Genomic DNA, 27,799 nt, shown 5'->3' with positions numbered 1-27,799 from the left:
TGTTTTCTTTCTTCAACTTATACCCGAGAAAATTAACAACCTCTGCTTTACCTTACGCACACACACATACACACACAACACGGAAACACACATCACCTAACAAGAAATCATTATCACTTAGATTGTTTTGACCCTGAGCACAATAACTCATAATCGTTAAGTAATCAAACTCCTTAAACAACCGTAGCAGTGCTGCTTTGTTTTTCATACAAAATTGACGTTTACCACAACATAACGAGAACGATTTTTATTCGTGCTCCAAATTCTGTTAGTCTTTGATAACACGTGCACTAGAATTTCAATTCGCACACTAATTTATACTAATAGTATACCTACATCGAATGTTGTAAGCGTCAAGGAAATCTCCTTGGCGATGTAATTGAATAAAAGTAAATTTAAAAATAAATTGCATTAAATTTCCTTTAAATTGCAATAGTTAAAGTTCTATAAAAATGTATAGTTTTCGTTTCCTTGAATTTTCAAAAGTGAATTTTCTTCTGGGCCACCTTTTATTATGATTACGATTATGATTACTAAGTAAAATATATTTTGACCGGTTGTATGCATCTACGAGTAATAGGTAACTCAATACATATAGGTAATAAATAAGCAAGTTATATTACCTATACTAGCGGCCGCCCGCAACTTCGTACGCGTGGACCTCGTTTTACCCCCATTAGATATCATGTTGATAGATGGCGTTCACGGCTCCCTCCATGAATATTTACGAACGTCAAACAGTACTTTGTCCAGCCCTGTAGATTTTAACCAATGACGATAGAAGGCGTTTTTAGACACGTCTTATTTATTTATCGAAATGTATTTGTCACATATCGTCATAAATTATAGCCTATATGTTAATCTGGGTTATAAACAATAATACTGTAAAGTTTCAACAAAATCCATTCAGTAGTTTTTGCGTGAAAGAGTAAGAAACATCCAGACATCATGACATCCAGACATCCAAACTTTCGCCTTTATAATATTAGTAGGATGTGACCATGGACCTATAAAAAAAGTCGGACGGATTCTCATCAACAAAATACTGTGACATTAGGATACACCAGCTTGCCTGTACGTACAGGCCGGCACGCACACATTCACACCCTGATACACCACTTCGAGTGCAAACTTCACACAGTTGACACATTTAAGCAGCGAAAAAACAACACGAATACGATATGTCTTGTGTGATGAAATTGTGTAAAAACCGTTCTGTTCGAACAAACAAAAATTAAGGAATCACATTTCACAGGCAAAATAATAATCCAATCACTTATTTCCCGACATTAAAATATTGAAATTCATTGAAATCAAACGTCATTCACTCGAAAAAATAATACGTCAAAGACCAGTTTTCTCAGTTATTTACGTGGGAAAATTACCCGAAATATGGGAAATTAATAATAATTTTAGGACTTTTTAGTTATTTATTACGCATACTATGGAAATAAAATAATTTATCATAATAATTGTGTTTTAATGGGATATAATATTTTTATAGGCAAATTTGATCCTTCCCAAAAATGTGGAACTGCGAAATTCAATGTATGTTAAAAAAAATCTATCAGAGGTAATAATAATATGTATATTGATGATGCATAAGATTATGATTATAATGTACACAAGATTCGTAATTTGTAACTGCGTGAATCATTTTTGATCAACATTATATTGTACATACCCTGACACACTGACTTGCAATCAAAGTAAGAAAATTTGAACATTGAAAATTTCGCGCCTACCTCAACGCATTCCTTCCACCTTTCATCCTTTTAAAATGGCCCGGAATAATTCTGTCATTTCCAAGTACCATCTGCCGATCTATGTTTTTCTTAAAATAAATGGGTAAAATGTTTTGGCTAACATGGCATCCCTAAATTCACTCACACAATAGACAAACGCCAAAATTTTGCGTCACAGTTTTGTTGTAGCGCGAGTTCCGTCCGCCTTTTTTTATAGGTCCATGGATGTGACCAGCTAAATTTCACGAGTAAGTCATTTCACGTGTAAGTCGTAATAAGTCAAAAGCTAGGTATCTTTTATAAAGCAACATGAGAAATCAGAAACAAAAAACTGCTAGTGCGTAGGGGTATTTCTTAAACAAAACAACACAGAGTAGTAGTAGATCTAGTACTTAAGCGAAGTGATTAATTTGAAACTTAATAATGCACACATTCACCCGACTAACATAATGGTGAACAAAACAAAAACCTTATCGCTCTCATTGTAAGTTATCACAATGGCCCACCTGTTCTGCGCTCAATCGAACCTAACTCCTGGACTATGGAGTACGTTATACTAGCCTTATTCCTAACGCACATTCACGCCAGAATGTTCTGTGAGAAAACCAAGCTGCCTCTAGAAGTGGGCGTGTGGCGGCACGACCTTCAGCATATGGACTCCGCTGTGGTCGAGAACAAGCCTGTGTCCATCACCGAAGGCCAAGTGTACGTGTACGACAACTACTTCCCAGGATACACGATCAAGTACATCCACGTTGACAACGTGGCGATCAAGTCTTGCGGCGCCAGCGCTACCATCAAGATGGGAGGCATCGGCACATCAACCGTCCTAATAGTCCTTCACGCGGACACAAACCAGGAAATCCGCTCGGTGATCGACGTGTGGGGAACTAAAGACGAAGCCCCAGCCCCGAAGAAAAAGGCGCTGCCTTTCTCAAAGGACATAAAAAACTTGAAATCATTATACCTATTCGGAAAATTAAGAGCCGTACACCACAATAGGGGGTACTGACAGCAAAATCATATCAATCTTGTGTACTTCAGTGTCTTCTTTTTGTATCGTAATTTTTTAACTTCTTGGATTAAAAATACATTTTAAGTGTTTTCTTCTGGGACTTTTATTGTACAAAATAGGTACAAATTAGGTTTTGTACATTTTTATAGGTCTATTGAGATATATACCTAGTTTGAAATTTCTTATTTACTAATTGGGCACTTTATTTATTTCATTTTATAAATGATGTTTTTTTAAGTTGATTTTTTAGAATATTAAATTACTAGGTTTTGTATGCTAATATTCTAATATCTAAACTATGTTAAAAATTAAGATAATCCATAAATTGCTTAATAAGTTAGGAAATGTTTGATTTTTTCTCGGCTGTGTCCAGATAAGTAGTTCCATTGAGTTACGAAATGTTTTCGATCCCTATAATCAAACACTGTATAAGTTTATTCCTATTGGTAACTCCGCTTAGACTGCGCTGAGTTATCTACTTACGCTGGACGCCTGGCAACCCTAATTGCAATAGATTTAAAATCAAATCGTAATGTTTGTCTTCAAACAAACATCTTTAAATTAAAAATCAATATTGGTGATTGATAACACGGCACTTACATTAGAAAGAACACAAATTATTATTTTTTTCCAAGAAAATGGTAAGATAATTTGACAGTTAGAACATAACAAAGAGTAAAGCTATGTTTGTATAAATTAAAATACACAATTCCATTAATGTCATCTCGTTTATTTATTAAAGTACACGTAAGTAAACAAATTACATAAATGTAACCATCTTAAACTAATAAATATTTGACTTCTTACCACTACATAATACGATTTCAGAAGTTTTAAGTGGCTTGAATATAACCAAAATGATTCACGAGTTTGACTAGATATTAATATTATGGCTTTTGTTGGCAAAACACTGATTAATCATTAATTCCTAAGCTAATTATTTAGTAAAATATATTCTACAGAATATGTATCCCCAAAACTAACTGTTTTTTATATAATAAGAACTTACATTCAAAATGTATTTCAAGAATAACACAATTACGCACATGATTTTACTAAAATATACTATTATCAAAAATAATCACGTTATAAACACATAGTAGCACAAAAGTTACTAGGAGGTTAAAATGGCAGATAACATTATACAAGAAATACGTACAGCATTACAGCAACAAGAAGCACTAAACACAAAACTATTGTAAAAGTGTCGTAACATTTGAGCATAAATCTTGTGCTATTTTTGAAATCTTAAAAGTAAAATACACTACACCGTCATCCATAAACATACTTAAATACCTAAAAGGTTTTTTCCTATCAAAGCAAGTGGTTGGTCAACTGAAAATGAAAATATTTATTGCCAGATTCAAACAATACAATAACTAAAAGACAGACCTCCACACTAGGCATTGCCTGTCCTGTGGAGGAAAGAATAACGATTTACAGATAGAATTAGTACGGCTACTAAAGCCTGGTCCGTGAGTACGTAGAATTTTGTCCAATGACCCCAAGCTACCCATCCTTATTGCTCGCGCGTAATTATATTGCTGTCGCGACTGTGCGACTGGCACCCGCAGTGAGTGTGCGAGCGCGACAGCAACATAATTTCGCGCGAGCGATAAGGATGGGTAGCTTGGGGTCATTGGACAAAATTCTACGTGCTCACGGACCAGGCTTTAACTAAACTAAAGTAAAAGATGCCTTTTAGGCCGTATCATGAATTAGAAATAACTTCCAAGTAACATTCATTGTAGCAACTATTTATGTGTCATGATGAAGAGGCAATTTCTATCATTTACAATACTAAACAAATCTATCACTTGAAAAATCTTGCGCTTCAGATTGTAATCGAACCCATGAACATACGCTGTCAGAGCTATCGGTGTGTCGCTAGGTTCTGTGCATTTATTATTTATTTACCAACAGCGTTATAAAAGGAAATGCAACAACGAAGTATATACAGGGTGTCCCAGAATGGGTGAATCATACTGCTAGGGGATGTAGCTCTACTAATGTACTATCCCTATAAAATATGAAGAAAAAAAAATAAAGCGCATAAGGACACAACAAAACATTTTTTTAAATTTAGCACCTTTTACATGCGGCTCACGCTTGACCGTATTTTTACTTTTTATTTTGTCTATGACAACTCTGTCACCACGCGCTGTCACCTTTCTACTCATGTATTACTTTGCCCTATGTTCTACTCTCTGATCCAGGCTGTCGCCACTCCATACAAAACAAGGTAAGTTAACTTTGGTCGTCAACATTGCAACAAAACATACAATCCTAAAAAAATAAAAAGTATCCGAGAAAATCGACCCAATCGACAGCCCGAAAATGGAAAGCATAGTATTCCTGCCAAAATAGTTGACTTTCATTAAATAATCTTCAATAATATTCATTACTATTTATTTTTAAAAAGTAGGCAATATCCATTCACAGCATCATTAGAAGAGCAGGTTATAATATGTTATTCATTTATTTCGTTGCTGTATTGGATTAAATTGCCTCCTTTTATCACTAGAGTACCTATAAAATATTTTTGACGATAATACCGAACAAATCGATATCAAAATTCGATGTATCGATTGATGTCCAATCAAATCGAGTTCGATGTATCGATTAATGCCCAATTGGGTATGGTACCTCACTATTTTTCTGTTATGTTGGTACCCTTGTTAGTTTCTTAGTTAGGTTGGTAGAAAAAGTCAACCTAACTTTGAAAACTGCTAGTTAACATGTAATTGTTTGGTGTTAATAAATTCACATTTATTTCCTCGATAAAGACTTTATAATTTATAATTTATATATATATAATTTTTTTATAATTTATCAGGTTATTGTCCCAGTAAGCCCTAAAACGCTTTTGCGGTGAACAAAAATTTTAAGAAGTTTCACAAGAAAGAATCTAAAGGACCTAGATGTTACACATGTAACAAGTATGGACACAAGAGTTCCGAGTGCAAATCCAAACCAAAGAATAATGCATAGAAGTCTACGAACTCTACGAAGTCTTCATATGCTGCTGTGTTTATGGAATCATCCAGTATGTGGATTCCGGTGCGTCCGCTCACATGACAAAACACAAGAACTTGTTTTTGACTCAAACAGTTTCCGGTGTTAAATAAGAGCTGCAGATGTGCAGGACAAGTGATCTTAGATGTCTATAATCATAAAGGACAAGAAAATAAAGTACTGTTTACTAATGTACTGTATTTCCCAGATCTGGCAACCAATTTGTTGTCCGTGAGCCAGATATTCAAAAGTGGTGGCCAAGTGAAATTCAATAGTACTGGCTGCACTATTTTAAACAGCAAGAACCAAATTGTTGTCACAGCAAGTCTCATCAACAACATGTACCGGCTGAATATGCCAAAAGGCTATGCATGCATGTCAGATGTTGAAGGACAAGATAATTACTTATGGCATCAACGGATGGGGCACCTAAACTTCTACAGTTTAAAGAAGATGATATCCAACACTGAAGATGTAGTTCTCTCGGCAAAACCAGAGAAGGTGACATGTTTAACTTGCAAAGAAGGTAAACAGACACGACTACCTTTTAAACATGAGGGCTCCAAAGTTAAAAAGGTTCTTGAGCTGGTCCATTCTGATATTTGCGGGCCTATGGAAACACAATCACTTTCAACCAAGAAATTATTTCAAGGAAGTCAGCCCCCTCTCATATGATACGGAGGAAAAACAAGGTGAACTATGTTAACAAGGACGTAGCTATAGTTAATCCAGCAAAAACGGAGGCATGGCCGAAACTACCCCCGCGACAAAACTGTAAATTGGAAAATAGAGAAAACACACATAAACCACACAGCAATGACAATCAGAACACAGAAAAAAAATCAGAAAGATCGAAAAATTATACAATAGAAAAAATACTTGCAGCCCAAACACAAAAATTTGAAGCAATCCTACAACAAATGAGCACTTTGCTGAGTCCCATAACAGCACTTGTCAGAATGGCTACATGGAACATAGAGCACTTTATTTAAAAAAAAAATCCGAACCCAAAATTTTTTTTTTCATATTAGGAATAGTACATTAGTAGAGCTACCTCCCCTAGCAGTTTGATTCACCCATTCTGGGACACCCTGTAGATGTAAAGTATTGACACTTTATGCAGATGTTGAGGGTAGATTACTATCTCGTACAGTGCTGGCCCAAGCAGTCCTACCGACATAAAATAATATACTTTTCTCGGGCATTTGACATTGAAAGAGGGCATTGTTACTGAACGAGTCTATTTTTAGATATACGCGAACAAACAAGTACATCCAATTAGGTTTGTATAGCAAATAACAATTATTAAGGAGTTTACTTAACGCCGATTTTTAAGAAGAATTGGGCTTCGACCGAATTTCCTGACCGGACGAAACTTCAAATCAGTATTTTGACCTAATTTTGACAGCGTACCAAACATATATTGTAATTCAATCAAAGTAGGTAGAAGTAAATAATTTGCAAACAATCATGAGGGTGATATATTCATAATTAATTATTTTCCATTGCCAACCACATCAGAATATTACTGAAAATAAAATAAAAACAATTACCTACCTAACTTGTTTAGTTTACACGGAAAACAATAGAACTGATGTCAATGCTGACGTTTTGTACCTTACTTGAAGTCAAAGTTGAATGGCAGGTCTTAAATTCGTAAAAACTATTTAATGGGGGTACAGTTTTCGTTGCGGAACTTAATTTATAAGCTTTAGCAGTTTTATAAACGAAGCCATATATTTTCAACAGAAATTTGCTTCAATACAAGGAGATTTCAACATAAATATTGCAAGACTAAGTTTGTATCATTGTCTCAAGAGATCATAGAAAGACAGTTGATAATTTAATCCTACGTGAGAGTACGCACATGTCCGCCACTATAGTTTGGTCTGCGAGCACGTAGAATTTTGTCCAATGACCCCGAGCTACCCATCCTTATCGTTCGCGCGTAATTATGCTGCTGTCGCCACTGTGCGACTGGCTCGCACACTCACTGCGGGCGCTTGGGGTCATTGGACAAAATTATACGTGCTTTACTCGCCAGGTTGTCGACAGTGTCACCTTGCTCCTAGACTGCATTTATTTCTCGAGCGATCGTGCGAAATCAGCTCTTAAACCAAAACTCAACTGACAAAATGCTTGTTATATAAGTGCCATGCGTAGATACGTACATAGAAATAGCAAGCTGTGTGTTACAGCACGACCCAATGATTAGAAAACCGTCCTTATGCCACTCGCATCAATCATCATAGGATGGATACATCTCAATCGAAAACACAATATCAATCAATCGCGCCCAAGTCTAGTTAGTGGCAACAGTACAAAGGTCAAACAAGGTCACCTGGTCTTATCAAAGGTCACCTGGCCTTATCAAAGGTCACCTGGTCTAATCAAGCCAGGACGACAGTGTACGAGCCTTATCGTTGCTATCACGTAACTATTCACGACCTCGTACAGAAATTGACGTTACCCATTCCGCAAATCACAAATCCAAACAATAACATGAACATACTAAACGACTTAATAATAACTGCACACTTAACACTAACTCTTTGATATACATAGACACCTAGTTTTAAAAACGAAAAAATCACCTACACCTATTAACCTAACTAGTTAATGCTTAATTTTTATGATTACATACATACATACTATGATATATTTTATAATTTCAAAATCCAATGCAACAACAAAAAATATTTTAGAGGGTACAAATTAACAAAAACAATTTTTAACCGATTAGTGGATTTTAACGAACATAATATAACTTACATACAGGATGCAAAAGTTTAAATATAATATGTATCGTAGGAAAATATTTTTACATAATAAGCATAACGTAATATAAATAGCCGCATATGAATCGTTATTTACACTACGTTACCTCGCGATGATTTCCCGACGTATCCTTTGCAAATTGTAGGTAAGTATTTAAGAAAACCATTTACAGCATTTAACCGAGGTTGCGGGGAAAGCAGACTTCCGGGGAAGGAATCCAATTTAATCGATAGAAAATGTTATTTAAGCGAGTTGTATCAATTGATTTAAGTCCCTCTCTGCCTTTCGCCACACGGTCTCGGTAACACTGGCCACTTCTGACCCCAAATTGGTCTGCTAAAACGATTAGCAGACAGATTCAATCTTATCCAAACAAATTAAATCACGATTGTTCAGAATACTTGACATCAAATAAATCACATAAATACCTACGTAAGAATACACATATTTAAAATATATTTTGATATCACCCAGGTGATATCTTACATTTAAGCTCACATTTAACGAACTAAGCGCCATCTGTAATGAATTGTAAACTCCAACACAAGTAGGCATTTACAATTCTAGTCTTTGCGTTTTTGTATTAGTCGTTTTGTGACGTCAACTATACAGGGTGTTAGGTAAATGGGTATATGAGCCGACCACTAGCCCATGTTAACATGGTCATATAAATGGTATGGTGAAGTCAGAAAATTGATATCTTCATTTTAATTATTTAAATTTTCATACAAATCGTATTTTATAAAATTTATTTTGTATGAACATTAAAAAAATTCAAATGATGATATCAAATTTCTGACTTCACCATACCATTTATATGACCATGTTAACATGGGCTAGTGTCGGCTCATATACCCATTTACCTAACACCCTGTATATAGTAGTAAACGTACCTACGTTAATATTCCGTCACAAAAACTGTAATTTAAAAACGCCGCTATCCTACCGTATGTACGGTTCTTTGTTTGTCAAAGTGTCAATCCGACGATTGCTAGTTTAATACGCGATTGGAACGCCATCTATTGTATGAGATGAAGTTGTCACAGGTAAAATATTAAGCGAGCGAAAGTAGCGCCATAAAACAGGGTGGAATTTTGTAATGCTACCTGAAGAAAAAGTACTCTTATTAGAAAATGTTAAAAAATCCTTTATTTTTGAAAAGGAGAACTGCATTCAAAGATTTCCAAAAATTTTGCGAAAATCACCATCATACCAATTTTTTTTTTTTGTAAATAGTTTAAGATTTCGTGGTTTTCCTTTAATTTAATTTAACAAGTTTGTTAGAGAGATTTCATGCTTATACTTAACCCTACCGATCGATGCAATAAAAATACAGGGTGTATAGCCTGACCAGGAACATAAAAACCCTCGCCATGTTGCGGAAAATTAATGGTACTAATTTCTTTTAATGGCAACAGTAACTGAAAACTTCATTGACATGTCACCTTGCATGTCAGTCTATTGCTGTCAAAGTGTAAACAAACTTTATTTTAAATGTGTGCAATTGATTTTGTGAATTAAATTGCTAAAATCTTTTTATAGTCGTGAAAGAAAAGTGGTTCACAATGTGTTAAAGTATTTGTCGATATGAAATACTAAGGGTTCGGACAATATTTACATTGAATAATGTTTCCGACAAAGGTTGTCAAATTGACTAATTGACTGACATGGTTATCGTATAGTACAGTTCACTATGAAAATTAACTGTGGTTTGTTTTAACTACCTATTTTAAAGCTTTTTGTCCCTTTGTAACTATTGAATTTTATGGAATTGGGAAAGAAGTACCGAGTTTGAAGCGTTCATGAGCAGACATTGCAGTTGAATATATTCAAGTTCTGAATTTGATTATTGATGAATAATAAAATAAATCCAACTAGCTCGATTGATGGTTTCATTTAATTTATTTAAACCAGTATAATCTTTATTCGTTAATTTATGAAAATATCAAATTAGCACGTAATCCTGAATCCTGATACATAAAGTTAGCCTATTAATTTAACACAGGTACGACTGTACTCAGTGTTGCAATATCAAATGCAATTGACGCGCCTCTATGCCAGGGTTTTTATGTTCCTGGTCAGGCTATAATTTTTAACACATTTTAGTTGCTTCGATTCCCAGGTGTGAGAAGCAAATTTTTGGAAATCTTTGAACGTAGGTAGTTCTATTTCTTATCAAAAATAAAAGAACGTTTTCTTTGAGTACTATTTTCTATCTACAGTACTTTCTCTCCAGTAGGCCTAAGATGCGCGCCGCGATAAGCGGCTATCACGCAATTTTATCGATTTTGCCCATACATTTTGACGTCGATAAAAGTTATCACGGCGCACATCTTAGGCCTACAGGTAGCATTACAAAAGTCCGCCTTGTATATTATCACGCCTTGAACAAGAAGAAGGTAACGCCGAATTGACAGTTTGATCAGAGGCTGACAATTGGTTCAGCTCACCGCCTTAATCGATGTCGTGGAACTTCAGGATGGCCCGGCCCTTGATCTCGGAGTTGCAGAGTTTCCGAACCACCTCTTGCGCCTCTTGCGCTGGGAACACGGAATGTGGCGGCGGCTCGATCTGAAGAGGTAAACAGGCCATGCATAAGTGAACGAACTGGAGTCAAAATTATTACCTAACTAGCGGCCGCCCGCGACTCCTACGCGTGGACCTCGATAGATGGCGTTTCACGGCACGGCAAAATTTTTGTCCAGCGCTGTCTACAGCGCCTTTAACCAATGACGATAGATGGCGCTTTTTACACACGTCTTATTTATTTATTGAAAAGTTTATCACATATCGTCATAAATTATAGCCTATATGTTATTTTGGATTATAAAGAATAATACTGTAAAGTTTCAACAAAATCCGTTCAGTAGTTATTGCGTGAAAGAGTAATAAACATCCAAACATCCATACAAACTTTTGCATTTATAATATTATTAGGATAATTTTTTATTCATAATCGTGAAAGAGTAACAAACATCCATACAAACTTTCGCATTCATAATATTAGTAGGATAATTGTTTTTATAATAATGCGGGAAGTCAATCATTGTACAACGATCTATCTACGCGCGTAAATAGTTTCGTACGCCGCGTACGCATGTTCATGACCTTCCACTAAAGGATCAATCGTTTTGTTTGTGCAATCGTGGCCAATTCCGACCACTTTGCACTGTTCGCCTCTGATTGAGCGGATTTAAACATTCTTCTGCGTCACCCCTTGAATTGGGTCGAGCGGTCTCTGTCATGTCGCAGTGTGTCAGTAAACAAACATCTATATCTATCTATACTTAAAATAAATCTGTAGAGAGGTCAATTCTGTACATGAAATATATTTTCAAAATAACTATCAGGGGGTGATCAGTGATCGATACTGATGCCAAAAATGCAATCAGTAAAATTTTTGTCTGTCTGTCTGTATGTTCTTTATAGAAACAAAAACTACACGACGGATTTTAACGAAACTTGGCACAATTATTCTTCATATTCTTGGGCAGGTTATAGTATACTTAGGAATTCCCACGGGAACGGGAGTTAGCGGGAAAAATAATTTGTATGAAAAAATTTAAACCGCGTAAGATAGATGAAGGGGGTAAAACGGGATCGACGCGTACGAAGTCGCGGGCGGCCGGTAGTCTTGTAATAAGTAAATGAGTCATTAAACTCGATAAAATGCAATCGATATTTGGATTTAGACAATAAAGATCAGATCCATACAAACTTTTGCGTTTTAATTGTACTAGATAGAAAAATCTGTTGCGTTGTTTAAAAGATCTAAGTGAAAAAACAGCGGGAGCTACTTTGTTTTATAACTATGTAAAGATAAAGATTAATATGATAGTACCAGTGCGCCGGCGCAGCGTGTTCTAGAAACATTCGCTTCTGTAACCCGCTTTAAATCATAACTGCAAGTTAAACTGTGTTGTATTTTTAGACATGTTCACTGTTATAATCGCGTAGGTACTTATGACTGGTGTTTTAACTGCTATTTGTTATTAGGGCCTAAAATACAGAACGTATTCGTAAAAAAACATTTAAACTTATCGATTATGTGAGCTAAACTATCTGAGCTCAGATTTTATAGTGAAAGACTTGATTGACATGACCCAATTGACGTCTTAACTTGCCCTCTATATTATCGGAAAGCCTTTGGAGCTGTGAATCATGAAACAAAGAAGTTGATTTAACTCGATTTTGTCTGAACTAAATACACAATGAGCAAGTACACAGTTATTTTATACTACGTATGAGCAAACATGTGTCGTGTGAGTCGAAAATGTGTGAACACCGGATGACTTGGGCGTTATGTATGACTATTAGTCACCCAAGAACAAAGATACGTACGTACAAAGAGAGTTTTGCATAAACAGACACATTGGACAACAGTAGTACCTCTAGCACGAAAATCTTGCGACTTCGCATCATTTGTGTATTCGAATCGCCATCAAAAAATTTAGTATGAAAACTTAACAGCGCCCCTGTGAACATGTCCTAAAGTGAACTCAGTATGAGAAATGGTAGAACGAAACTAATTTTAACAGTCGAGATCGTCACATTATCGTTGAATTCGAAGGCTATCGCATTTTTTCGAGTACGTAAAAATACTCGTACTTTGACAGTTTTTAGTTTCATTCATGAAAAAATCGAAAAAAAATTGAGTTTGAGAGACAGTGAAACATCTGGACATGGCCCACCCTGGTCGTTGATTGCAGTAATAAAGCCGGCATAATCGTGCAATTGTTCTGAATTCTCTAACGTTATTTTGAGTTCGTCTATTTTGGCGTAAGTTATTGAAATTAGGTATTGTAGAGTTCAACGCTTCGTCGCGGCCGTCTGAGTTGGCACGCTGCCGGGCCGTGCGACAGGCCGATTCAAGTTCGTATGCTATCTGTCATAATATTTATATTTTACAGATTAAAGTAACTAATAACGACATTTTAACCTGTCAATATCATTACTATGACAAATGAAAAACGAACGTTGGAACGACCGGTTTATCCAAATCCAAAGTAAAAAAATCTTATATTAACGAATTTTGAACTTCGATATGAAACGACTTGCTTTTGAGATAGTTTTCTAAAATGTTTGCTTAAACATGCGTAACATTGTCACCAGGATCATCGTCGTTCAGTGGAACGAGGATCTGTATGTCTATAATTATGTCGACGTTGTCATAAACTAGTTAGGGGAAAGTAGTACGAGATGATCCCCTTAAGCGGGAATCGCTGTAAAATACATATTTTTCAAGGTAAACCAAAAATAAAGACGATTACTACTAGTATATTTATCTATCCAACTTTCCTTATACTCAAAACCAGAAATTAATTGAGGTTTCATTAAAATATTTCATTTTTTGCAAAACCTTACAAAGTGATCATCTTGTACACCCCTGTGGGTAAGATGATCCCCAGGTAGGGGTAAGATGATCCCTATGATTCTGTTCTATTGATCTATTCTTTTTTGGTTATATTCCTTTCGGAGTACTTAATTATGCCAACAAATCGTTAAAAAGTTAGAAAAGAAAAACATTTACGAATTAAATAACGAAAATAACTGATTCTTTCTTAGTACCTGCTAAAAAGCGTTTAAATAATTGAAACGCTTTTTGGCTGGAGCTGTGTTGAATATATTACAAATAAATTCACCTGCTTCATCACCCTCTACCCCAGCACATGCTTTATGGCCCTATTTTCCACATGCATAACATTTTATCCATCCTTCACCCTTGGTATCGCTTGAAAACTTTTCTGTTCAGTACAGCCACTCAGTATCATCTCCTTCAGACTCAGGTGAGTTATATGAAGTTCTCTTTCTTTTATTTCACTTCCCTTTACCTACTCCATTGACTTTTTTGTTTTAATTCCCAGGGATCATCTCGTACATATAGGAAGGGATCATCTTGACCCAAGTCCCACTTTTTGTTAAATATTTGCTAAAATAATCTACAAGTACGCGGCTACGTTTTTATGGCCAAAATATTAAAATTAAACATAATAGAAAGCCTAACGACAACAGTAATTACATTTAACATTGTTTGAATAAAAGTAACATAAGCTCAAAGTCATGCCTATTTTAGATCAGAAGTACACAATTTTTCTTTTTTCTCGTCAAATTCGATGTATCGCTCACGCCACCATTACGATTTGACTGAGGCGGGGATGTGTCCAGAGCTATGTTTTACCAGTGAAAGAAACTAAATGACGTTAGTGGTTTCAGCACAATCGCGAAAGATCATCTTACCCCAGGGGATCAACTCGTACTACTTTCCCCTACTAAAATATTTTTTTAAATAATAAAGAATTAGAGATTTGCTCGGAGTTACCCTGCGTGATCGAAGCAGAAATGAGGAGATCCGCAGGAGAACCAAAGTGACCGACATAGCTCGCAGAATTGCTAAAATCAAGTGGCAGTGGGCGGGGCACATAGCTCGTAGAGACGATGGCCGTTGGGGCAAAAAAGTTCTCGAGTGGCGACCACGGGCTGGAAGACGTAGCGTGGGCAGGCCTCTTACTAGGTGGACCGACGATGTGGTAAAGGTCGCGGGAAGAGCCTAGATGCAGGCAGCGCAGGACCGTTCATTTTTTTTTTTTTTTTTAAAGATTATTAGTAATTTGTTACTACACAAATTACTAATACTCCCGTTAGCCCCTCGTACTAAGCTAAATATGCTTGTGTCACGAGTGAGCTCACCACAATAGTCGAGCGGCGGCGGGGACCGAATCCGCGTTCCCCGGACCACGAGTCGGCCAGTCCGACCCCTTCACCGTTCGGCTATCGTGGCTTCAAAATGGAAAACCTTGGGGGAGGTCTTTGTCCAGCAGTGGACGTCATTTGGCTGAAACGAACGAAAGAATTACAGTTGGATCTCACCTCGCCGGTGGCGACCAGGCGGACGAGCTCGCGCAGCTGCTCGATGGAGCCGTTGGGCACGATCACGATGTTCACGCCCAGCTCCTCGGCCTTCTTGGCGAACTTGGGAAGCAGCTTCTCGCCCACGTCCTCCGTCACCAGGACCACACCTCCCTGCCAACAGGCAACGTCATATCTACAGGGTGTCCCAGAATGGGTGAACCAAACTGATAGGGGAGGTAGCTCTACTAATGTATTATCCCTAAAAAATATGAAAAAAAATTGAGTGCGGAATTTTTTTTTAAATAAAGTGCTCTAATCTTAAAATCTAGTCATTATTTTCAAAAGTTTGTTTACAGATAAACGAAGCGATCATGTACAATTAATATTAGTAAGAAAAAAGTACAAATAAACTCCAACCGCAGCAATTATAGCCAGATACTTAGGCAAAGCTGATTTATTTTCACTTTTTAAAAAAAAAAAATATTTCCTTATGCGCTTTATTTTTTTTTCATATTTTTTAGGGATAGTACATTAGTAGAGCTACCTCCCCTATCAGTTTGATTCACCCATTCTGGGACACCCTGTATAACAAGTGCGTGTCGTGCCACGCGCAGTGTAGGGCTCCGTAGTTGTACTTCGTTCATACTTTATCATGATAGATATAGCCCGGTCTGTGAGCACGTAGAATTTTGTCCAATGACCCCAAGCTACTCATCCTTATCGCTCGCGTGAGTGTGCGAGCGCGACAGCAACATAATTACGCGCGAGCGATAAGGATGGGTAGCTTGGGGTCATTGGACAAAATTCTACGTGCTCGCAGACCAGACAATAGATGAAGTAGGTAATTACTTCTTCACACTAGTGTATTCGAGGCTTAAGTCTACATTCAGACATGTGAATTATGCATTAAACGGAACACTATCTAGATCAACATGATTGAGTCAATACGAAACAAAACATAAGAAAATATATTCATCGTTTGATCGCATATTCCTACCACCTTGAGCCGCCCTTCAGGCGATGCGTGAGATCATTTCGCATATAGCAGGCCGTTCGTACATACACACATAACATTTAAATTCAAATTATTGCTAATGTTTAGTTATTAGTTTCCTCGAATTCAGACGTCATTTTTTCATGTTGACAACGATTTGTTTTCTTTTTATCGAAGTTAAGGCCAAATGATCTTGTTGATTTTGAGATATTAAATGTGAATCAAATAATTCTCACATAATTCGATCAAGTTCGCGCATGGTGTAACTGAGTTATACATATTAGATCGTTTCATCCACGAAGACGCGCCCCACCAATTTTTGGTTGAGGAAAGCGCGAGGTGCGGGGAGTTTGGTCCGAGCAATCCGAGCGTCGTTATTGTAGTGTGCGTGTGCACTCATGGATGATTTAGCGTGTACCAATAACACTCAAACATGAGCGGAAAAATGGTGGGGCGCGTCTTCGTGGATGAAACGATCTATAGTCTGGTCTGTGAGCACGTAGAATTTTGTCCAATGACCCCAAGCTACCCATCCTTATCGCTCGCGCATTATGTTGCTGTCGCGCTCGCACTCCCACTGCGGGCGCCCGTGGCACAGTCGCGACAGCAATATAATTACGCGCGAGCGATAAGGATGGGTAGCTTGGGGTCATTGGACAAAATTCTACGTGCTCGCAGATCGGGCTTTATACTGAGCTGTTACATACCGGGGCTAGGCATTGCAGCGAGCGGTGCAACGAGCGCGAGGCGGTGCCGAAGTTCATGACGACGTCGACGGGGCCGCCGCACGCGTCGGTCGTGCGTTCAATCAGCTGCTTCTCATACAGATCCTCGTTCCACTGAACTACGTTGATCCTGGCGAAAATGTTACGCATGTTCAGAAAACATTACATTTACATTTTAGAAAACAATCACCAAAAGAAATCTCGAATTTCAAAATTCTTCCTTCGAAGGAGGGATGTTTCCTGGGTAAAAAAGCTAGAGTTTGAATTAGTCTTTTAGTTAACTTATCAAAAAATACTCGACACGTATTTTTCACTTTTTCAAACTAATGAAAATTGAAAGAGATAAAGCGCGCCAAAGTTCAAAAGAAGAGGTCCGTGACGTCAAGGCGTGCTTAAAAGTGTAGCACTTTGTGACGTAACGCGGAACTTCAACGCGTGTCCAATATTTTTTGATAACGGACTAAGTTTTTTTAGGCAACTAGCCTATTTAAATGGAGTCGACCTTGAGCACCTAGGTCCTAGATTATCAAAGGACACTAAAGTGTAGGCACCCAGATGATTTCACAGTCACCAGTGGAATAGACCGCTTTTCATTGTGGCGACCTGATACGCATAATTTCAAACTTATAACTTTCAATGTATGGAACTTACAAGTAAAAAACTGAAAAAAATCATTTATTTTTGCAAATAGGCTTTTAAAAAGCACTTTTAAACGTCCCAGTATTAACCCTATCACTGCTTCGGGACAATAAATGGGCCAGTGCTGAGAAGAAGCAGCGCAAGAAACTCAGTCACTATTGTCAGTGGGACGAATCGGCATGTTAGCAAATAAACATTAACCCCACACAAATAGGGAAGCGACTAGGGCCCAGTCATTAGTAACAATGTTCATAATGAAATCAAAGCATCCTTCGTTTTCCAATAACTTCATACAGTTGTCAGAAATAGAACGTTATTTCAAACAATATTATTGTATTTAGTGTAGTGTTGTGCAAGTCACTCTAATGTTGCATTGTGCAGTTGTAATTGACTATAGTCAGTCTTTCCCAAAGTGGGCGATAACGCCCCCTTGTGGGCGCTGCAGGCTTAAAGGGGGGCGGTAAGAGACCCAGAAAAAAAATCGGGACGTTGTGTAGAGGCTTGGGAGGCGTCATCTACTAGGAGGACTCTTAGACATCGACTGAGCTCGACTCTTGACTACAAAAATGGGGGGGCGCTAAAAAATAATTTATTCTCAAAGTGGGCAGTAGACTAAATAAGTTTGGGAACCACTGGACTATACAAAGAGTGCATTTGAATAACGGCTAAATTAAGGGTTAAATTAAGTTCTAGGATATGTTTGTTTACTCATAAATTAATAATAATGAGACAGTAAGCTACATAAAATCTTGTAAAATGCAGTCACATTCATAGCAACATTTCATCATTCACTATTCGTAGAGACTCGCCCGTATTCAGAAACATTACTATGAGGTCTCAGTGCGCGTGCACGCACAGGGTGACACACGAACCAATCACATAGCTCTATTCAACGCTGTGCGTTCGATTTGCTGCTTCACTTAAGCAAGCATCGTTTGTGAATACGGGCGTACGTAAATGTTTACAGTAACCTTAACACAAAATAGATCGTACGACTGTCGACGTAGTCAGTTTTCAATTGTTTGCGAGACCTACGTAGACGTTTTTCGAATGCTGATACAAAAACAAAATTTGAGTTCGCGCAAATACAATCCAAAACTAAGGGTGGGTGGCACCATCTTACTTTAACTTTGACAAACGTCAAAAATCTGTCAAACTCCATACAAAAAGCACCGGTTATCGTCATAGTTACCGTTAAAGTTAGGTGGTGCAACTCAGCCTTAGACTTTGAATTTTTAATCAGCAAAAATGAAATATTGCAACCGTAAACAATATTTGTTACCTATTTTAAGAAATATTGGGAAACAAAGACCTTTTTGCTACATCGTTTTATCAATCCCAACTAATCCCAACTAATATCCCAACTAATATTATAAATGCGAAAGTAACTCTGTCTATCTGTCTGTCTGTCTGTCTGTTACGCTTTCCCGCTTAAGGCGATTAGAGTCCTCAATCCGCGTCAAATGGGCATTTTGTAAAGCCTACTCCTCTTTTACTGCTGGACAGAAATAGTTGAAAAAAATATATGTTATACAACAGTTCAAGGACTACATTTGTGACGTTTGAATTTTCGCTACGTCTCTTTGTTTTGGATTAAAAAAATAAATACGGGACATCGATTTTTTACTTCAATTCCCTACTCCTCCAAAACGGCTATGTTAATTTAAAAGATTTTTGCACGAATAGATTAGGAATTCTTTAATCTTTAAATGACACGTTGCGTTTTTCAATCGAACATTACTTTCATTCATAAATTTTACTTTTGATAAATTCCGAACGTTTTGCTGTTGAGGGGGCCTTCGCGGGGTGCGGGCGGCAGTCGGCCGCTGGCCTTCAGGCGGGGAGGTTGTGTCACTCGCTGCAAACTGACATTAGCGATCAAAATGAATTTTTTCTTTGGCTGAGTTGCACCACCTGACGTGACCTAACTTTGACCGTAGCTTTGGCGATAACCGGTGTTTTTTTGTATGGAGTTTGACAGATTTTTGACCTTTGTCAAATTTAAAATAAGATGGTGCAACCTAGTCTTTGTTTGACAATAGTTTTTATGTCAGAGTTGTTCATAGAGCACGTTCAGTCAGACGATACGATTGAATTAAGGCATGCTCGGACGCTATTATCTACCTAAATAGAATCTATTAGTGTAAAAAAATCGACTCCAAAAAATAACGGCACTAGATAAGTAAAAGTTGAAAATATATTCCGTTATTTATTTACTAGGCCTTTGCAATCAGTATCCAAATTAGGAGCGAGTCAGAATCAGTAACTTAATCGATTTACGTGAAGAAAACAATTTATATTTTTCATACTTAGGCTTCGCGAAAATACCACAGTTAAAAAAAATAAGATAAAGTGGTATTGATAAATTGTTCTATAGAGCTTATTAAAAAATGTGGATACTGATTACAAATGCCCGTATATCATGATTGATATTTTCGGAGTCGGTGACAGCCTACCTTTTGGTGATTCGTTTAGGAGTTGTTTTTAATTTTTGGTGAAAATTAATTTATTTCATGCCTTTAGTAGACTATCAATAGACCTTGTTGTTGCCACTGAAGGTGCATAGGTACACAGTACATTGATACCATATTTTTCATGTTAAGTGCAAATAAACTTCCCTAAATTACCTAACCATGAAACGTACCTATAGGCTATAATAATTAAAAAGTTTCGTCGATAAAAACTGAAATCCTCTTATAAGATGATGAATTTTGGGAGCATATCATGAAACTAAAATTATTAGCATACAAAAACTTGTTTGAAAAAAAAGGTTTTTCTTTTAATTTTTTTTTTATTTATGATGCGGAATTTGCTGCGGCGTAGTAGCAAAGATTTTTCATTATGTAGCTCGTAATAATTTCGAAGAATAGGGATGTTTCCTGGGTAAAGCAAGAGTTTGAATTAGTCCGTCGGTCAACTTACCAAAAAAATACTTTAAATGTATTTTTCACTTTTTTAAACTTATGAAAATTTAAAGAGATAAAACGCGCCAAAGTTCAGAAGAGGCCCATGCATGACGTTAAGGCGTGCTTAAAATTGTTGCGATTTGTGACGTCACGCGGAATTTCATCGCATAATAACTTCGTAATTACTTGTTTGTTGACAAATAAAAATATCCCGTATCCAATATTTTTTGATAGTGTAATTGACGGACTAAAAGTGTTTTTTTAAGAAACTAGCCTATTCCTACGGCCACATTCCAGCTCCATCATCAGACCCTGTTTGCCTTTAAGAATTGAAGTAGGTAGGTACTCGTGATTTTTAAAGTAGCTTCTTCTTCTTCTTCTTTTCAGCCAAATGACGTCCACTGCTGGACAGTAGCTTACTTACATAATATTACTTACTTATATTTATATAAATAAATAAATACAAATCAAACGAGCCTAAACTCGATGGAATCGTTTAATCCCGGAGTTGCTATGGGGTCACTGGCATTCCAGCTCTATCATCAGATCGACTCCATGTCATCACAATATTGCATTGTCATACGAATTACATGTATATCCAAAATTTTAACTCAATCAGTTGTTGAAGGATTTCTAATAAAAAGACGAGATTAAACACATTTTCAGTTTATTCTTCATAAGTGACACAAAGAGAATGACAATAGACAAAAGAAGAAACATTTGCTTTTTTAAACCATAGACAATACTACTATGTGTTCCAATACCTACAGTTGTCGTCGAGTCAGGAAGTTGGTCTAACAAATTCAGCTTGCAAGATTCCACCCGAAGTTACCTACATAATACATGTTCAAATTTCGAGAACGGCTGAACCGACAAAAACATTAGAAAATTTACGAAAAAATATAAAAAAAATATCCCGTACAAAATGTTCATGGATTGTGTTATTTTTATTATAGCCTGACCAGGAACATAAAAACCCTGGCATAGAGGCGCTTCAATTGCATTTGATAGTGCAACACTGAGTACAGTCGTACATGTGTTAAAATAATAGTCTAAATTTATGTATCAGGATTCAGGATTACGGGCTAATTTGATATTTTCATAAATGAACGAAAAATATTATTAAAGGTAACCTGGTTTAAATAAATTAAATGAAACCATCAATCGAGCTATTAGGATTTATTTTATTATTCATCAATAATCAAATTCAGAACTTGAATATTCAACTGCAATTAGGGAATGCAAAACCGGTTAATCGGAAACCGAAAAATCGGAAAAACCGCCCTTTTTCGACGAATTCTAAAACCGGTTTTAAAAATCGAAACCCGGATTTAAATCGGTTTTTCTGTCTGTAACTCTGTATACAGGTAACAAATTCCATAAATAAGCAATATCATTTTATTATAATACTAGCTTTCCGCCCGCGGCTTCGCCCGCGTGGAATTTTGTCTGTCACAGAAAAACTTTATCGCGCGCGTCCCTGTTTCAAAAACCGGGATAAAAACTATCCTATGTTCTTTCCCGGGACTCAAACTATCTCTATGCCAAATTTCATCAAAATCGGTTGCGAGGTTTAAGCGGGAAAGCGTAACAGACAGACAGACAGACAGACAGACAGACAGAGTTACTTTCGCATTTATAATATTATAGTTGGGATAACCTGGGTATTTTGATATTTGACGAATATTTGGTTATTTTACAATTTATAACTTGGCAACATTGTCACTTGGTTACTCCGTCGTTTACCTTTGAACGGGGAATTCCCGATAATTTTTATTAAGACTCATACCACAGTAGATAAATATATATACTGTGCTCATACCGCCCGCGCCCGCCAGTGGTCTCGAACCTACCGATTTTTCGGTATTTCTACCGAAATGGACTCCGTTTTACCGAAATACCGAAATGCAATGATTTTTCTACCGATTTCACAAAATTGTGCTGGCAACCCTTTTTATTTACGTTTAATGTTACGGGGAATTACCTTACAGCAAGAATGAATGAAAACAAAACAGAGAAATAGGCTGTCTACTGAGTCAATCACTAACCTACTTCCGCATAACCGCATTCAAAACGACTTTTCATGGATGCTAATTGTTATGACTTAGAAATTAATTTAAAAATGACTGCGGCTATGGCCAAAGAATATTGGTACGATCCGAAACATTATGATAAATAATTTAATTTGTAAGATCTCCGTTTTTTGTGCCCAATCAAATCTCTACGCTATTTTTTATGTTAAACCTTCTCTTTTTATGTTATAAGTTGATTTTTATGGTGTTATATTACAATAATAAGTGAACTTTTTTTGGTAAATATAGCAATTTGATTGAAAATTGTATTTTTTTTCATATACCGATTTTAGGTACATATGTACCGATTTTTAGTTGGCAACTCTACCGATTTGGCTCATTGACGTTCGAGACCACTGCCGCCACCTGACATGACCCACCCCGCGATTCAGATAGTTGGTGATTATTGCAGTGAATAATTAACCTATGTGTGAGTGAATTGAACAGTTTTTATTTCTGAATTGTTTTGAACATTGAATCTCATTTATTTGCGATATCTGCAGAAGCTTATCACTGTAATAGGTACTTAGTGTATATTTGACAGAAATACCACCTAACGTTCACAAATAAAGCTTTTTACATTTTATTCTACTTTTTAATTTAAGATATTTCTTATATCAATCGTAATTGTAAACAAATACATTTTTGATGTACATTACGTAGGTACATGGTGGTAATTAACAAAATACTAAACCGACAGAGTAATGAATTTTAAAAACGCATTCGTTGACAATTATTACGTACAATTGCAATGGAGATAAACTACCATCCCTTGAGTTAAATTTAGCTTATTCATTATGTATTATGTGCCTATAATGCCTAATGAATAAGCTAAATTTATCAAAACTGTTATAACCCTCTCTTAAAATTAAATAATGTAATCTAACACAAAACGGACAGGACGTAACAAATCGCTGTATGTAACTACGAGTTGATTGAAAAAAAATAAAATAGAACGATAATAACCGATTAAAAACCGAAAACCGGTTTTTTTTCTTGGAAACCGAAAAAAAAATCGGTTTTTGATTAACTTTCGGTTTTGCATACCCTAACTGCAATGTCTGCTCATGAACGCTTCAAACTCGATACTTCTTTCCCAATTCCATAAAATTCAAAACTTAGAAAGTGACAAAAAACTTTAAAATAGGTAGTTGAAACAGACTACAGCTAATTTTCATAGTGGACTGTACTATACGATAAACATGTCAGTCAATTTGACAACCTTTGTCGGAAACATTATTCAATGAAAATATTGTCCGAACCCTTAGTATTTCTCTTCGACAAATACATTAACACATCGTGAACCACTTTTCTTTCACGACTATAAAAATATTTTAGCAATTTAATTCATAAAATCAATTGCACACATTTAAAATAAAGTTTGTTTACACTTTGACAACAATAGACTGACATGCAAGGTGACATGCCAATGAAGTTTTCAGTTACTGTTGCCATTAAAAGAAATTAGTACCATTAGTTTTCCGCAACATGGCGAGGGTTTTTATGTTCCTGGTCAGGCTATAAATACCTTTACGCCAGAGTTAAATGACACCGACATTAAGGTTCATCAATTCAAGTTTAAAATAATAGGCAGTAATGTCATGAAAAAAGAGCTTCTATTCTGTATCTACCTATGCCCGTGTAATTTTGATCGGTGTCAAATCGGAGTTTTCGTGCGGGGTGCGCGGGTGTTTCGCGCGGCGTGAAGGTCAAACGCCCAAGGTCATTGAGGACTCTAATCGCCTTAAACCTCGCAACCGATTTTGATGAAATTTGGCATAGAGATAGTTTGAGTCCCGGGAAAGAACATAGGATAGTTTTTATCCCGGTTTTTGAAACAGGGACGCGCGCGATAAAGTTTTTCTGTGACAGACAAAATTCCACGCGGGCGAAGCCGCGGGCGGAAAGCTAGTATCTGTATACAAATAGACTGCTATGATAAAACAAACTTAAAAATAGGCTCACATACCTATCAGCCGTTTCTAGAGTGCAACGATAGGGACATTATCTTGCTTGCGGGTTCAAGCCACACGAATCTACTAAATATATAATAATAAATATAAAAGGAGAAACTGACTGACTGAGTGACATATCAACGCACAGCCTAAACGGCTAAACATAGGCACTTGAAATTTGGAAGGGACGTAGCTTAGGTACCGTAGAGGTGCACTAAGAAAGGAATTCCCGAAATTCCCACGTGAACGGGAATTAGCGGGAAAATCTTTTTGTATGAAAAATCTAAACCGCTTAAGTTAGACGCTTGAAATTTGGCATGCAGGTACCTTAGTAAACTTAAAGCTTAGTTACAACAGGATATTGTAAAATTCCCACGGGAACGGGAGTTAGCGGGAAAAAACATTTGTATGAAAAAATCTAAACCGCGTAAGATAGATGAAGGGGGTAAAACGGGATCCACGCGTACGAAGTCGCGGGCGGCCGCTAGTAGGCTATATTTTGTCTCATATTTGTTTACGTTGGTGTGCATTTACTAAAAATATAATATAATAGCGAAACATATTTCTGTAGTATGTCTTTTACGTTTGCACAAGCTCACACCAATTTTACGGTAATATTGATGGACCCTAGAAGGACATGGATACAAAATAAATTCTCATTTAGACAATGCCTCAAAGGATATAGTAAAAAAATCAATAATAAATTATGATCGCTAGATTAAAGCAATCCTCACAAGCGAAGCCGCGGGCCGAGGTTAGCCACTAAGTATGTAGGAAAAGCTTCGGTTAGCAAGTTAACACTTCAAATTAAAATGCCTGAGTTAACAGCAAATATTTGCTTTGATGGACTCAATAACCTTGGACACGTAACTGGCAGCTGGCGATATTTCACAGCCAAATTATCGAAATGACTGTTTTTCATGACGCCTGGTAATAAAATAAATGTATAGGGATGGAAATGCCACATAAAAATATTGTTTTAGATGGTTTGTGGAACAAAACATAATTTTTCATTCAAACATTTTAGTGGCAACTAACGTCATGACTGCTACGCCAATGTAGGTCATTTAGTTTGCGCGTACGCATACTGGATGACTGGACTGAAATTCAAGCGAGAGAAGCTGCGGGCAAAGGTTATTATACATTTGCTACTCACCGAACTAGTTTTTTTTTATATTAGTGCTACTGAAATGCACTTGCAACTCGTGCTAACGGTTTACTCCAATTGCAATGCGGTGTTTTAGATGGAGATTTTGTGGGTGTTCATTTATTAAAAACTTTCAGGCTGATTACTATATAGGTTATGTATATTTTAAAGCTATTGGTAGTTTCTTCTTTTTTGGTTATCACTGAACTAGTTTCATAACTACAATAAGTAAAATTTTATATAAAAAAAATAAAACCGACTCCAAAAAACCTACACTAAAATGTAGAAAAATAATTACTAAATACTTATTTATTAGGACGAATTATTAATATTTATGTAGGTATACCATGATTGATACTTCTGGAGTCGGTGCCAAGATTATGAAACATGTAAAGTTTGCCTGCACCGACTCCAAAAGTATCAATCATGGTATACCTACATAAATATTAATAATTCGTCCTAATAAATAAGTAGGTAATTAGTAATTATTTTTCTACATTTTAGTGTAGGTTTTTTGGAGTCGGTTTTATTTTTTTTATATAAAATTTTACTTATTTCTTGCTTTTTAGTTAACTAATTATTACCTTGATGTTACCACTGAAGGTAGGCAGTACACTGAGACCAAAAAAATTGGTTCATAATCGGCGGAGATATTGCGTATAAAAAAGTTCATCCCCAATTTTCCACCCTTGGGGGTGAAATATTTTCTTCAAATTCGCATGAAACCACCCTTTTGATAATACCTATTCAACAAAAAAATAATCGTTAAAATTGGTTTATAATCGGCGGAGATATTGCGTATAAAAAAGTTCATCCCCAATTTTCCACCCTTGGGGGTTGTTTTTTTTATTATTAAATTTAAATGGGACCACCCTTGAGGTATTACCTATACGCCGAAAAAAGATTTGTTCAAATCGGTTCATAATTGGCGGAGTTATCGCGTAACAAACATAGAAAAAAAAAAAAAAAAAAAAACATACGGGTCGAATTGAGAACCTCCTCCTTTTTTGAAGTCGGTTGAAAATAGCAAACTACCTAGATTGCTCGATATTAATGCTAGAGGATTTTCCACGCTACATGCGTTCTGCGGTCAGCGTTTAGGTGAACATTGTCAGTCTCTATACATTTTGTATCGATGCGATCCGCACGGGCACAGAACGCAAGTCGCACCGCTGACAGACGGCCCTGTCACAACCGCTGACAGATTGTTTTGCGCGGACCGCTGACCGTTGCCCTGACCGACAATATTATTATGTTCATACAGGGTGGAATTTTGTAATGACACCTGGAGGGAAAGTACTCTTAATACTGTAGATAGAAAATTTTACTGAAAGAAAACATTCCTTTATTTTTGAAAAGAAAGAGAACTGCATTCAAAGATTTTTCCAAAATTCACTTACCATACCATAAAATTTTCTGTAACATAATTAAAATAATTTAAGATTTCATGGTTTTCCCTTCATTTGATTTATCAAGTTTGTTAGAGAGATTTCATCCTTATACTCAACCCTAACGATCGATGTAATAAAAATACAGGGTGTAATTTTTAAAACATTTTAGTTGGTTCGATTCCCGGGTGTGTCAAGCAAATTTTTGGAAATCTTTGAATGAACTTCTATCTTCCAAAAATAATAGAATGTTTTCTTTGAGAAAAAAATTCTATCTACAATATTAGAGCTCTTACACACGAGCAGCACATTTAAGGACAGCAAAAGCGACCGCAGTCGTCGTCACTTGTCGGCAGCTAGCTGTCGACGTGCCCGCAGCAAGCTGTCGACGTGCCCGCAGCAAGCTGTCGATACGTCGACGTCTGCCGTCGACGTGTCGACAGCTTGCTGCGACGACCGTATCGGTCTTATTATAGGATACGTCTTTGTATAGGAGCCAGTTGAATGAAAATGGATTTCATTGAAGAAACACTGTTGTTGCTTTTACTCCGTCGTCGTCGACGAAAGAGAA

General features: G+C 36.6%; 1 protein-coding gene across 2 annotated transcripts in view; it reads right to left on the bottom strand.

Moving 5' to 3' along the window:
- Positions 1-10,718: 10,718 nt before the first annotated feature.
- Positions 10,719-27,799, bottom strand: part of LOC135086963 (uncharacterized) — a 29,516-nt gene continuing 12,435 nt past the window's right edge. For both annotated transcript variants that reach the window (XM_063981809.1, XM_063981810.1), the window contains exons 6-8: positions 17,104-17,251; positions 15,421-15,573; positions 10,719-11,124 (exon numbers count right to left, since the gene is read on the bottom strand). In XM_063981809.1, the coding sequence (XP_063837879.1) occupies positions 11,008-11,124; positions 15,421-15,573; positions 17,104-17,251 (418 nt within the window). In that variant the 3' untranslated portion in view covers positions 10,719-11,007. The remainder of the gene's footprint in view (positions 11,125-15,420; positions 15,574-17,103; positions 17,252-27,799) is intronic.

The sequence above is a fragment of the Ostrinia nubilalis genome, chromosome Z (assembly GCF_963855985.1).
Source record: "Ostrinia nubilalis chromosome Z, ilOstNubi1.1, whole genome shotgun sequence".
Lineage (NCBI taxonomy): Eukaryota > Metazoa > Arthropoda > Insecta > Lepidoptera > Crambidae > Ostrinia > Ostrinia nubilalis.
This window is presented reverse-complemented; position numbering and strand designations above follow the sequence as displayed.